Source organism: Malus sylvestris, chromosome 1 (genome assembly GCF_916048215.2).
Source record: "Malus sylvestris chromosome 1, drMalSylv7.2, whole genome shotgun sequence".
Classification (NCBI taxonomy): domain Eukaryota; kingdom Viridiplantae; phylum Streptophyta; class Magnoliopsida; order Rosales; family Rosaceae; genus Malus; species Malus sylvestris.
Genome location: NC_062260.1, coordinates 17,590,982 through 17,604,755, shown reverse-complemented (window position 1 = coordinate 17,604,755; position 13,774 = coordinate 17,590,982). Strand labels below are relative to the sequence as shown.

The 13,774-nt window shown below is 35.9% G+C and overlaps 1 protein-coding gene and 1 long non-coding RNA gene across 3 annotated transcripts; both read left to right on the top strand.

Annotated features, from left to right (window-relative positions):
• The first annotated feature begins 1,677 nt into the window (after positions 1 to 1,677).
• On the top strand, positions 1,678 to 3,394 carry LOC126587801 (uncharacterized). 2 transcript variants are annotated; one of them, XR_007611238.1, is made up of 3 exons: positions 1,678 to 2,607; positions 2,895 to 3,186; positions 3,281 to 3,394. It is a non-coding gene; the product is annotated as an uncharacterized LOC126587801 (long non-coding RNA). The 2 variants fall into 2 exon arrangements; XR_007611231.1 differs by lacking the exon at positions 3,281 to 3,394 and having other exon boundaries at positions 1,678 to 1,831; positions 1,907 to 2,607; positions 2,895 to 3,274.
• A 6,885-nt stretch (positions 3,395 to 10,279) lies between these two features.
• On the top strand, positions 10,280 to 12,348 carry LOC126587483 (NAC domain-containing protein 43-like). Its single transcript, XM_050252588.1, has 3 exons — positions 10,280 to 10,682; positions 10,799 to 11,079; positions 11,417 to 12,348. Exons 1-3 carry the CDS (start codon positions 10,496 to 10,498, stop codon positions 12,212 to 12,214), a joined length of 1,266 nt encoding a protein of 421 aa, XP_050108545.1. The 5' UTR covers positions 10,280 to 10,495; the 3' UTR covers positions 12,215 to 12,348.
• The last annotated feature ends 1,426 nt before the right edge of the window (positions 12,349 to 13,774 follow it).

Below are 13,774 nucleotides of genomic sequence, written 5' to 3'. Positions count from 1 at the left end.
GAGGGGTTCTCCTATATTGGAGGAACTCTAAAATCGTTATGTTTTGTTTATTGCTTGATTGGTTTTTGGTTTAGTTTACAACAGGGGTTACTAAGGGATCAAATTTAGGTGTGGCTCGGTCGAGTCCTAAATGGATTAAAATTGCTAAGGATCAAGATGACTTTTGATAATATTCGAATAATTTCAAGAATCAAAACTTGGTTGTCATGAAACCTTCTCATGCTCTAAAAAAAATACTACCAAGCCTAACCCTCTGGTCAACACACATTCAGTTTAGATTAACAACACTGTGTTGGCAACCGGTGATATATTCAGTTTGAATTAACATCACTAGAGGCATCCAGTCGATCGAGAAATACCTTCATTTTGAATTAATAACACTACTTCAAGTTTGTTGGTTATCTATTCTAGTCTTAGCCGGCGAGGAATTTTCGATTCTTTTAGATTATTAACAACTCCGACTGAAGAGGTGTGACTGATTTTTCGGAGGGCTATTACACAATTCGTAGGGATACATGAACCTCTACTATTGCCGATTAAAATGCTACAGAAAATTTCTCTTCTCTTGATTCAAAATTCTAGCAAGAGTCTCTTCCATTTTATATGTTCTTAAATAAAAGCTTGTACAAACTAAAACTTTTAGTATTATTTTCTAGTTAAATCTTGAGCGTTCTTGTATAAGTTTTAGTGTGGTTGGTTTGTCTTTGATACTACAAAGCATTGACAAAGACACAACATTAGGATGTGTTTCATTATTGTCCACAAAGTTTATATCCGCTTTGTACACTATATGTAGGGATGAATAATTTAAGTCGTAAAGATATTGATACTACAACATGTCTTGAAGCATTAAACATCAACAATCTATAGAATACCAAACCCACAAATATTCCAACGCCCTTTAGTAGCCTAGTGGTGAACATGCTAATGTCTTGGGGTACTCATTTTAATTTGAATGTTAAATAGCTTGACGCCAAAAATACATTCTTAGTTGGGTATCTTATCAGAAAGCTTACTTGGAGCAACCACCATGATGTGTTATTAAAACGTCCCTCTATATTTTACATCACCATATCTACTTACATTGGGTTTAAACAATCAAATTAGATGCTTCTCTATTTGTTCAACATTCAAGTTCTAAACTTCTCATACTCTTTGACAACGATATTGTGTTAATTGGGGGCCGGGGAATGACTTGGTAGCTATTTCATAACTTATCACTGTGTTTTTTCCATGACAGCTTATCACTGTATTAAATTCTTGAATATAATGGAGGAGTTGAGTGAGTTATGTTACGTTCTTGGCTTGCATATATGTTCATTAGCAATTATACTATGCCATATGTATTATAATTAACCATTTTTTTATTAACAAAAATTAAGAGAGCTACTATTGTAATAATCCACCGATAGCTCCCACAAATATCCTAAAGCATTCCTATATTTTAATTCAACCAAATTCTTGTATTTTTGGATGCCAATAGTGATAATTGCAACATGCCAATTATTTTCACTACAAGAAAATATGGTAATTGCGACATTTTTTTTACGACGCGTGATGCGGCTCTCGCAATAACTACTAAATTTTATTATTTTGTGCGCGCTAAACTTTGGCGCTCTGTTGTTTGCGACAAGAATAAGTTCCGTCGCACACACCTCTGTTGTGAATAAGTAGAAGAAAAAGAAAAAAAAACACAAATGCGCGCTCTCATCTCCTTCTCGCTCTCCGCCTCTCTCGTTCTCGTTCTCCGCCTATCTCCCTATCTTCAAAGCAGAGATCCTTCTTTGCCACTCTTGCCATAACCACTGATGCTGAGACACAATTGAACCAGGTAAGGATTTATGTTTCTTGCTCATCTCTTAAATCTCCCCCTTCCCTAACCCTAATATTTTTTGTCATCTCTTAGTTTTTTCATTTTGCCGCTAGAAATTCGAATTCAACCGCATCCCTTCTGATTCGGTAAGATTATTTGAGGAATTATCTTCTAATTTGTTTTTTCTTGGTGTTGCTTCGTCATTTTTTCCGCAAATTCCAGTCTTATCTATTCTCCATTAGTTCTCCCATTGTTTAGGGTTTCTTTTTGTCATTTCTATGTCCAATTTCATCACTAATTGCTTATATTGTTGGAGGATTTTTTTGTAAATGGAGCCAGTCAAAGAAGTATGCTAGCTTGGTTTTGTTTATTTATTCTTTAATGGCGCTGGTGACTCGATCAGCAAGAGAAGCAGAAATTTGGTGGTGGATTAATTGGAGAAGGATGAGGAAGAAAGCATTGATGAATGCAGAGACAATGGCGGTGCTTTTGTGAAGAAGCACGGGGTGGTCAGAAAAAGGTGAGATTTGTAGAGGAAAAGGGAAGAACTGTTTGGAAAGGAATGGTGGATAATGAGTAGAAATCAGAGCAAGACGGAGGAGAAAATGGAAAGCGGGCCTCTAAGAAAAGTGAGAATGGGGTGTCGTTTAAAGGTAGAAGATGAAGTGGGGCATTTTGATAACATCGATACAGAGAAAGGTTTGCGAAGAAGCAAGAAAGTGGGTTATTTTCTTGGGGCCATAAAGGATCGTACGAAGCAGGAAGAAAGAAAAGTAAATAAGCAGTCCAAGAAAGTAAGTAATTTGTGAATTCTATGTTTATGTCATTTGTTGTCAATGTTGTGATTTACTCGTTTTTGTTAATAAGTTACAACTTAAGTTAGCATCTGAAAGATTACCTAACCGTTTGAACAAACTCTAATTGAAATGTAATGCTTTATTTTACAAGTGCTATTTTTTCATGAACCTATTATATGTAAAAACATCCCTGGAATAGTTCCTGGTAATGGCTCGAAGTCATTTCTAATCTTGAATGTAAGTAAAATGATGTGGGGAGTGCTCAATACATGTCCAATTTACAGGTTGGAAGAAAGCCATATGTATTCCTAGGCATGCCTTTGGCGATCAGTATCGAGCCTGATACAGTGGTCAAAGGGCCATGAAAACTTATTGAAATGGTTTTTGGTAAGTAAATCTCAACATTCTAGATCATATGATTGTGCTGGTGAAGTAATTTCCCCATGAATATGGTTTTCTGCTTCGCATCTATCTGTTTGTAATGCTAAGTCCTAGAAGGAGTCTCCCCTGTTGCACTTGATGTTTACAATTTCAAGGGGCCTGGTGTGGCCCTTTCTGTGTATAAATGTTGATGAGGTTTGTGTTACCACAGTGGGCATTGCATATCTTTTTGTTCATTTAGGCAAATGTGCAGATAAACTTTACTAACAAAACCTTGGGTTTTTGGTAGTCTATTCCAGAGTTTTCCGACTTGTCAATGTCGTTGGCTCTTTCCAAGAAGTGGCCACTATACTTGAGCACCAAAAACACTATTATGAAGAAATAGTGAAGTACAATGGCAGGTAAATTTACCTTTGTTGGAAGAATTATTCAACATGTAAAACAAAGACATGAACATAATGAACCTACTAGTGAGGTTGATTATTTTGAAATATAAACCCCCTTGATAAAGGTAAACTAAATAAACTTTAAGAATTTATATGACATCAACATTTAATCAATCATTTAATTAATGAGAAAACAGTTGGAGTCTACATCTTTGCCACCACAAAACTATCCCAAATCCTTTGGTTTATGCAAACCTATTGCTCAGGTGGATAACTAATACAAGCTCGAAGATAATTCCAGAAGCAGAAGCATGCATCGAACAAATCCATGGTTTTGATAACAATTAAGGTCCTCATTATGAACCTTTAATTTATTTAAAAATTATACCTGACTAATTAAACGATCTTCAATGTGATTAATTTTTTTAACGAAATATATCTCACAAAGCAGAATTTCATTATAGCCAATTTGGTGATAAGGAGGTACCTCCAGGGGTGGAATGGATACAAGCATTCTCCTTAATTATCACACATATTGAAGTAGAATTATTACAAGTAAAATTAATAAAAAAATCATTTCTGCAATGATTTTTGTCCTTCTACAATTTTTCCACTTATTAATATAGGATTAAAAGATGAAAACAAAGAGATACTTAATACTAGAAAACTGAAGGAGCACACCAAGCAAATGAAGGGAGTCACCAAAAAACAACTACGTTGATTTTGTAGGCGGAATCTAGTTTCAAATCATAAGATGACATGGAGAGGAAGAATTTACATTGATCACGATGACACGCCCCAACCCAGATATCCAAATGACACTTGGATGACACGTGCTGGCCGACACCTAAATGTGACGAAAGCCATGAGTGTGAATCTACGAGGATATGAAGGAACAAGCAATTCAAAAATTATGCGAGAAACAACATTCACAAAGAAAATGCAACATTATATAGCAGTAGTAACTATAATCCAATTTAAACATGAAAGAAACTGAGTATCCAACATTCACAATTCTGAATAAAGATGTACGAATATGTCCAGAGCATACCACTAAATGAAAGTGCTAGAGAAAGGTAAGGCATCAAGTAACAAATGATCATAGAAGGAAGCCATACTCAAGTGGAGGGATGCAAGGTCATTGGTAGGGAAATGCCTCGATGCTCGGGTTGTACTCCTCGTCACTATATCCCAAGGGGGCACAAAACAGAAAAGGCGAGTGGACCATAATTTATATTAATACTAATAATACAAAAAATGTTTTTTTACTGAACATACTAACCCCCTATTTTGAAAACATATATAATACTACATATAATAAGTTTTCTGAAAACTCTAATATGTCATGAAAACATTAGCAAAACATGTACGTGCAAAACAATGCTCAATAAATGTGATAATGCCGCCCTAAGAAGAATCTGTAAATCTCAATACTGTACTCTCTAGGGGTATCATAGTCGCCCGAAGGCAGTACATGTCCATCACTCGAAGGTGAAGCTATATGACTCTGGGTTATAGGGGTGGGTTCAAAAAACAGAAAACCGAAAAAAACCGAAAACCAAACAGAACCGAAACCGAAAAAATCGAACCGAACAAAAAAACCAAACCGAATTGAAAAAGCCGAACCGAACCAAATTCTTTTGGTTCGGTTCGGTTTTAGTGATCTAGAAACCGAACCAAATTGAACCAAACCGAATTAATTAAATTAAATTTTTTATTTAATTATTTGTTTTGGATATTATTTTCTAAACCCAATTTGTAAGTTAAAATGTGCTAAACCCAATGTGTTGTCAAACTTTAAGCTCAAAATATTAAAAAAATTGCCTGTAAAAACTCTAAACCCTAACCTATTATTTATCCCCCATATAAGGTTCCGGAACCAAACCTCCTCCTGTAGTACCTACATCCATCTCCATAGAACTGTCTACTTCTGCCCCAGCTTTCTTTTCCAAATCTACTCTCATATAACATGTAACAGAATCTATAAACATTTATTTCAGGTAGATTACTTGGGTAATTTCTGATGGAAAAGAATCCAACACACACTAAATAAATCCACCCACGCATTACTTTTACTAATCAAGTTGTCAACATGCAGTTACAAGCAAACACCCCTGATCTTTGAACAATATCATACAATTTAACTTTTCTAAGTCATTTGTACGATTTTTGCGTTGTGAGGTTGTTAGTTTGGACTTTGGAAGACTTGATTGATGATTTTAGTTCAACTTTAAATGTTTATTTTCATTGTCTTTGATTCTAGTTAGAATGCTTATGTTATGATTGTGTTGGATATGTTAAAATTTAAAATTTCAATGTTTTTCGTTTTTTGAAAGAAAAAAAAAACAAAAAACCGAAACCGAACCGAAACCGAACCGAAAAAAAATGAACCGAACCGAACCGAACCGAAATTTCGGTTTGGTTTCGGTTTTGGCAAAAAACCGAACCAATTTAAACCGAACCCACCCCTACTGGGTTATGCCAGAGAAGAAACATATAACATCACACACCAACACTAGTCGTGGTTAGTGAAGTTGTCCAACATTGGTTTCGTCAATGAAGCTGGGGTTATGGCATAAATATCTTACTCCTCATTCACCCGAAGGCAATACATGTCCACATCCGAAGGTGAAGCTATACGACATTGGGTTACGCCAGTGAAGGAACATGGTAGGCCCCATCACTCGAAGGTGAAGCTGTATGACTCTGGGTTACGCCAGAGAAAAAATATATACATAGATATCCTCAACTGTGTCCTATGGCCATAGACGTCATACCCGTGTTATGTGTATCTATCGTATGATAACCCACTAGATAAGCACCGAAAACATATCTCCAAATCTCATATCAAATCCGGAGCTCAAAAGCTCAAAGCCTCAATCCAACCATGATAAACCATATTCATAAATCTGTAAAATTATCATATTCGAAACCCATAGAATTTATATACGGAAATCCAATAATTCATAACCTTTCGGAAAACGTAAATTCAATAAATCATAAATAATGCATCAAAGCAATTTTAATAAATCATAAATTGTTCATAAAGCATAATTCTAGAAATCCGTGAATCATATCATAAAACGTAATCAATTCATGAAATATGAAATGCATGCAAACCTAATATTTTATAAAAACATGCAATTTAAGAAGGGGTCCACTCATAAGTATTTCATTACCGGAGAGCCGCTCGAACTAGGGAGGACTGGATCACTTCCAACCGATGCACCATTTTGGAGTTGTGTCGTGGCCGAAGTTGGCCAGAATATTGCTTGAAAGCCGTTGGACCTCGCTTGAAAATCTGGAAAAATGGTTCTCGAGTTGAGTTTGCGTCAAAAAACCACGAAAACTACTCAAAAACATCCTAAATCTACGAAGTTTTAAGAACATTTTAGACCTTACCTTGGTCGGAAAATGGCGAGAACTCGCCGGATTAACTTTTTGCACAGTGAACGTACTGTGTAACGAGGGAAGGAGGGAGAAAACAAGCGATTTATCTACGTTCAAGGTTCGTAGGACTCGCAGGGGAGGGAGTGATGGTGGTTGTGGTTGTTGTTTGTGTATGTATGTGGGTGTGTGTGCGCGCTCGTCGAAGATGAGAGAAGAGAGTAGAGACGAGAGAGAAAGAAGGAGAGTTCTAGAGAGACATGTCATGGGAGTGAGGAGAAAAATGGCACCAAAAATTGGGGGGGGGGGGGGGGGAACACCTTGTGTCAGCCATGTGGAGACCCAAATTGGAGAAATATCTCCGTTGGTGAAACTACCAAAATACCCTTGTCATTCAAAAATCATAGCATCTTCATTTTAGCTCCGAATTTGATTCGGTTCGCGCCAATGCGTCCGTATCAACGAGATCAACGGACGAAAGTCAACGAAGATCAACCTTTCCATCATTAGGAGTATTTTCATAATTTTAACTAATTAAAATGAAATTTTTGAAACGGGTCGTTACATACGATGTGAGCAAAAAAGAGGGAATTCTCTTAGAAGTTCAAAAGACAAATTATGCATCACTTTCACGCGCGTTAGTAAAATCAATGAAGTGAAAAAGGAAAAATTGGGAGCTCAGAAATAATTCCCCATCAAATTGTATGCCTCTATATGTCTCTTTTCTAATCTTAAATCATAATAGTCCGACTAATATAATTATATAAGCTTACATTCATAATAAAAAATTTCTTCGTACTCCTATAGGCAAAATCATCAATCAAATTTTTAAATCAAGCATTTCCAACATATTCTTCTCCAAGATGCCCGTTCATTTAATCTTTTTTATGGCATAGTTAACTCCAAGTAATTTTTCAACCACTTTGATTGAATAACCTATTTCTTAGTTTCTTATTTTTCTCAATAACTAAAATTAGAGTTAAGAACTTGAGAGATATATGAAGTAAGATTGAAATGGAGAGAATGGAAAAGAAAAAAAACACATCAAGAATGTTATCACTGTTCTAAAAATCCCCGCCTAGCGCCACCTAGGCGGCTAGGCAGTTGGCCATAGCCTCGATTAATGCCTAGGTGTTTAAAAATTAAGAAATGGCGCCTACACCTGCTAAGGTGCCCGACCTACTGAGGCGCCCACCTAGGTTGCGATTCACTTAGACAAAAAATAGATAACTTTCATTTTGCATTTTATTTTTTTCAATAAATTGTAAGAGACTTGTTAAATACTTAAATGAATACACATTATATGCATGTTCCCCATGTCTTTATTATATTTCAATGCTTTCTAATATATATGTCATTCTATTTTGTAGTTTATAATGAAATTATATATATTTTAACTTTTATAACTTTCATTTTGCATTTTATTTTTTTCAATAAATTGTAAGATACTTGTTAAATACTTACATGAATACACATTATATGCATGTTCCCCATGTTTTTATTATGTTTCAATACTTTCTAATATATATGTCATTCTATTTTGTAGTTTATAATGAAATTATATATATATATATATATATATATTAACTTTTAAGTATAAACAAACACTTATTTACACGAAATATAATAGATTTACTTAAATTCGCCTAGTTTGCCTAGGCGCTAGGCCCCAACTCGCCGCCTGACTAACGCCTAGCGTCTTTTAGAACCTTGTTATATGCATGCTAGGTTTGGGAAAAAGAGAGAGAGGCATGTTATAGTTAATTTTTTTCTCTTTAATTGTTTTATTAATATATAACTAGTTTGACATTTAGTACTTCATTCTAGTGGTATTCTTTTTTACTTGTAAGTAATTGGTTTTAGGTTCTAATCTCGGAAATGATGAGTTCGCAACCAATTTATTCTTTACCCCTCAATGTAAATATATCATTGTATATAAAAAAATCTAATATTAAATATTCACATGTATATGCTTTTATTAACAATAAAATGAACACGAACAACTAAGAATTGATTCAGATGATCGAATCAAAATTTTAAAATTATTATTTGATGCAATTAAAACTGTTCTGAAAGTTAAAATAATTATAAAAAAAATCTATTGGAATAAAAGAAATTAATAAAGGTTAATCGTTGGTCATACAAATTAATCAGTTATTTTGAACAACAAAAGAGAAAAACCGAAAAAACACTGTTGTAGCGAATCATCAAATTCGTTCAAGAAAATCCAAACGTAAGGCCCTTCGATAGGGGACGGTCACACTTCTTACCCTTACTGAAGAGCGGGCCATGGACCGTTTATGAAAACTAAAGCAGCTTTGAGCAAGTGTTGGCCTCATACATTTCATACATTCATACAATATGAGCTTTAGAAATCAAAGGGCTTTCTTTAGAAGTTTGGCTAATGTCATTTCCTCACATTTTTATCTTTCTCATTTAATGGGCCATGAAAGAGCAATCCCTACGCACATACCCCACTACCTGTTTTTTTGTCGTGGTGGTTGCACAAAAGGGGGGAGAGAGTGAGAGAGAAAGAGAGAGAGAGAGAGAGAATGGTCCATGGCTGTGTATAATAGGTGGTTTTCTAAGGAGATTTTATGGTCGAGGGTCTCAGTTGTGGATATGAGCTTGCGCCCTACACACTAGCTAGTTTCCCACACTGTCCTATCTGTGGGACCCCTTGTTGATACCCACATCCATGGACCCCACGTCTTTCCACTTATGTGTAATGTAAGGTGGGTGGTTCTTCTTAGAGCAACTCCAGCGGGAACTAGAGCCCGATAGACTGGCGACAAAAATGACCAATAGAACCAGCAATCTACTCCGGCCCATGGGGGCAATAGGGCTCAAGGAAGGCCCAAGTGAGAGGCCCGGTTCGAATTGGTGGCCCGAGAGCCTGAGGCCACATGATGCAAGGTTGACATCAGGATGACGTCAGCCACATTATAAAATTAATAAAAAAATGTAAAAAAAAAAAAACAATAAAATTTTTTTTAAAAAATGTAAACAATTAATAAAAATCCGAAAAAAAAATTTTAAAATTTAAAAAAAAAGAATTAATTTTTCTATAAATATCTTATCATTATCTTCCACCTTACACCATAATTTAATATTTTCTCAAATACTTTGAGTTGTAATTTCTTATTTAATGAAACATGTTGCAACTAGACCGATTAAAAATCATATCCGAAAATACTAATATTTTATTACCTATTGCCATGGTTATTCAGTTTAGGGGTGGAGATGCAAAAGGCAATTACTGTTCATTAAAGGCAGTTACTGTTCACCGAGGGATTCAATAATGAGTTGCCCTAGGAGGCCCTTGCAACGCTGGTGTTGCTCCCATAACATAGTGAAACTAACCCTACACTTTATAAAAATCATATGTGTACACGTGTCCCATGAGAACCAAAAGCTTAAATTTTTTCATGTATATTCTCTCCCTCCTCGTCCAACGACGTATATATATAGTACTCCCCCATAATCTTTGCGTAACCAACTTAGTTGTTATTACATCCTCCTCTCTCTCTCTCTCTCAGTATATATATAGTCCTCCCCCATATTCTTTGCGTACACCAACTTAGTTGTTATTACCTCCTCTCTCTCTCTCTCTCTCTCTCTCTCTCTCTCTTACTTCTTCAGTACTCCTCCATCTCATCGTTTTAACTGCTTCTATTGTTTTGGATTCTTCAAAAGAAGATTCCAGAAAGCTTTCATGTTTGTTAATCAAAATGGCGCCTGAAAACATGAGCATATCTGTAAATGGGCAATCTCAAGTCCCTCCTGGTTTCAGGTTTCATCCAACAGAAGAGGAACTCTTGCAGTACTACTTGAAGAAGAAGGCTTCAAATCAGAGGATTGATCTCAATGTCATACGTGAAGTCGATCTCAATAAGCTTGAGCCATGGGATATACAAGGTACATACATATATATATATATAATAAGACGTATACATCTATGTAGCCATTTTATATTTGGAACTTATTGATTATTCATATGAACCAAAGTTTTTATAGTAATGGAATTTTTACAGAGAAGTGTAAGATAGGAACTACACCACAGAATGATTGGTATTTTTTCAGCCATAAAGACAAGAAGTACCCGACTGGAACACGAACAAATCGTGCAACTGCTGCCGGATTCTGGAAGGCAACTGGCCGTGATAAAGTGATATGTAGCAACTGCAGGCGGATCGGTATGAGGAAGACCCTTGTGTTCTACAAAGGCCGAGCTCCCCATGGCCAAAAGTCTGATTGGATCATGCATGAATATAGACTCGACGACAATATTACTAGCAATTACAGTATCAGTAATGTAAGCCATTTTGAATACCCTACAATCGTAAGTTAATAATGTCATTTTTTATGAGAAATGATTTTCATATGCCCATATTTTATTATCTCCATTTACTCCTACTTATGAATGACCTTTTATCGAATAAAACAAAAGAAATTCAAGGGACAGTTTAAACAGGAATGTGTAGAAGGAGAAACGTGATATGCAAAAAACACTGTCCTCCTTAATTATGTTCTACATCTAAAAGATTTATCTCGACTGCTACTAGTGATGGAATGTGTGGTACAAAAACTGGACATCCAAACATCTTTCTGACAACAAAAGATGCTTATGTATGTTTTATTCATATGATCAGGTACCCACAGTTGTGGGAGATGCAGCACAAGAAGAGGGATGGGTGGTTTGCCGAATTTTCAAGAAGAAAAACCTCCACAGAAGTTTGAGCAGCCCAATTTTGAGTCCTACTACATCCATCACATCGGAAACAAAAAGTGGCCAATCACTGTTTGATTCGTGTCCCGACGGAGCTTTGGAGCAAATAATTCAATACATGGGAAGGGCATGCAAGGAAGAAGAGAATGAAGCCTACATTAGCAATAATAGCACAAGATTTAACCTCCAACCAATCAACACAGGCATTAGTAATACTATTAATCATATTGGCTTCCATGAGAGGTTCTTGAAACTTCCGACCCTAGACAGCCCAAACTCCACAAGCAGCCAGGATTGTTACCAACCAAACATTCATGAGGAGATGATGGTCACAGAGGTTAATAACAACCAGATGAGTCCTTTCACTGATCATCACCAAAACATGGATTACCATGCACACCACATGGACTCAGGACTCACCAACTGGGCAACTTTCGACCGCCTTGTGGCTTCACAACTCAATGGACAAACCGAGACCTCTAGGCAATTAGCTTGTTTCATCACTGACCCCCACAACACTATTTCTTATGACAATGATGATCATGATCATGAACTTCAATTACGAAGTGCCCTACGAGGATCGTTGTCTTCACCCAACAAATCCTACCAGGCCACACACGACTACAACAACAGCGCGATCGACCTGTGGAATTTCGATCGACAATCATCATCGTTGTCATCCTCCGACAAACTGTGCCACGTGTCGAACGGTCCTATATAACGGAACAACCCGATATCATATAATATCATATAAGAATGTTATCTAGTCCGTCCAAATCAAAGAAATATATAATTACAAGCACAGTAGTATAAACATGTATGTTAGATAAATAAAGTTTGTTTTGGAGTTTTAGATGGGGTGGCGTTGTCAAAGTACCATTATTAGCTTAATCACGATGTATACTATTAATTTTTGTCACTGTTCATGTCAAGAATCATATATATGGCAAGGGGTGGTGACTCAGAGTGGAGTACTACTAGTAGTCTTAGTATACTGATTATTATCTCTTTCCAAATGCAATAATAATTCTCACTTTTTTTAATCTTGTAAGATGATATTCAAGTTGGTGATGGACCATATAATCATCATCAGCAATTAATCTTTGTGTCACGTGGTTTGTCGGTTTGTTTACGGATATCGAACCCCATGGCTCAACCTATCAATCCTCTCATCATTGTAACTCAAGGGTTCATGTACATGATCACAACTCATATATATATATATATATATATATAGAGAGAGAGAGAGAGAGAGAGAGAGAGAGAGAGAGAGAGAGAGAGAGAGAGATGCCCTACTTTTAAGAAGTCAAAATAATGGAACGAAATTATGTAGAGAGAAACGTAAGATTTGCATCTTTGTCTCGTCATCAGAGAACAGGAAAATAAAAGAATTTGTAATGAAAAAAGGTTGACGGAGAGGGAGTTGAGTATTAATTAGTACTGGTAGGGATATGATGACACCATTGTGGGAACATTTTATGTTTTGACTCTTTCTCTTTGTTGAATAACACCATTGTGGTTCCGTCTTGGAGTATGTCGTATTCAAGCGATCAGTGCCATGAAAGTTTTTTTTTTTCTTTCAGTAGGCCATGAAGACGTGCGTCTCTCAAGTTAACATTTGTGCCTGTTTGTTTATATATACACGATGTTAATTAGGTCATTTCTTATCTTATGCTCTAGGATTTAACCTAGCTTTGAAAGATATGGTATGAAAGCTAAATCAGTTGTATATGAAGTCCTGGGTAGATAGTCAAACCTAATAGGAATTTAGCAAGGCAAAATCATTAATATTTGACATGAAGCCATGTAATTAATAACTTAAACAAACTAACTTCAAATACAAATAAACTGATTTGATCAGAACAAACCTACTTGACTAGGATTATATACCTTGGTTTTCTGACCCAAAAAAAACAAGGATTATATGCAATTCGATTATGTACCTAGTCAAGTAGGTTTGATGTGGATGTAAGATGATATGCAAGATGATATGTAAGATGAACTTAAACATAAATTCAAATACGACATGATGCAATTCGATTACCCAACTTAGTTTTAAGTTTATCAAAACTTGGCATGGTAGAACAACAGTGCAACGTAATATAATGCCAAACCAATTAAGTATTATTTCGAGAGAATTTTTCCAAGATGAAAAATTCAAATCCATGCACGTCCAATGTTCAATGATGCAACACACGTACATGTATGATCAAGTGGTGTGACACATACGATCTAAAGGAGTTCAAATCTTTTGCATCCAAAAAAGACTACAGCCTCTCTG

Excerpts from the sequence above, each read along its gene's own strand:
- LOC126587483 (XM_050252588.1), top strand. The coding sequence starts at position 10,496 with ATGGCGCCTGAAAACATGAGCATATCTGTAAATGGGCAATCTCAAGTC. Across the intron at positions 10,683-10,798 it reads TGAGCCATGGGATATACAAG|AGAAGTGTAAGATAGGAACT; the intron begins GTACATACATAT and ends GAATTTTTACAG. Across the intron at positions 11,080-11,416 it reads GCAATTACAGTATCAGTAAT|GTACCCACAGTTGTGGGAGA; the intron begins GTAAGCCATTTT and ends TCATATGATCAG.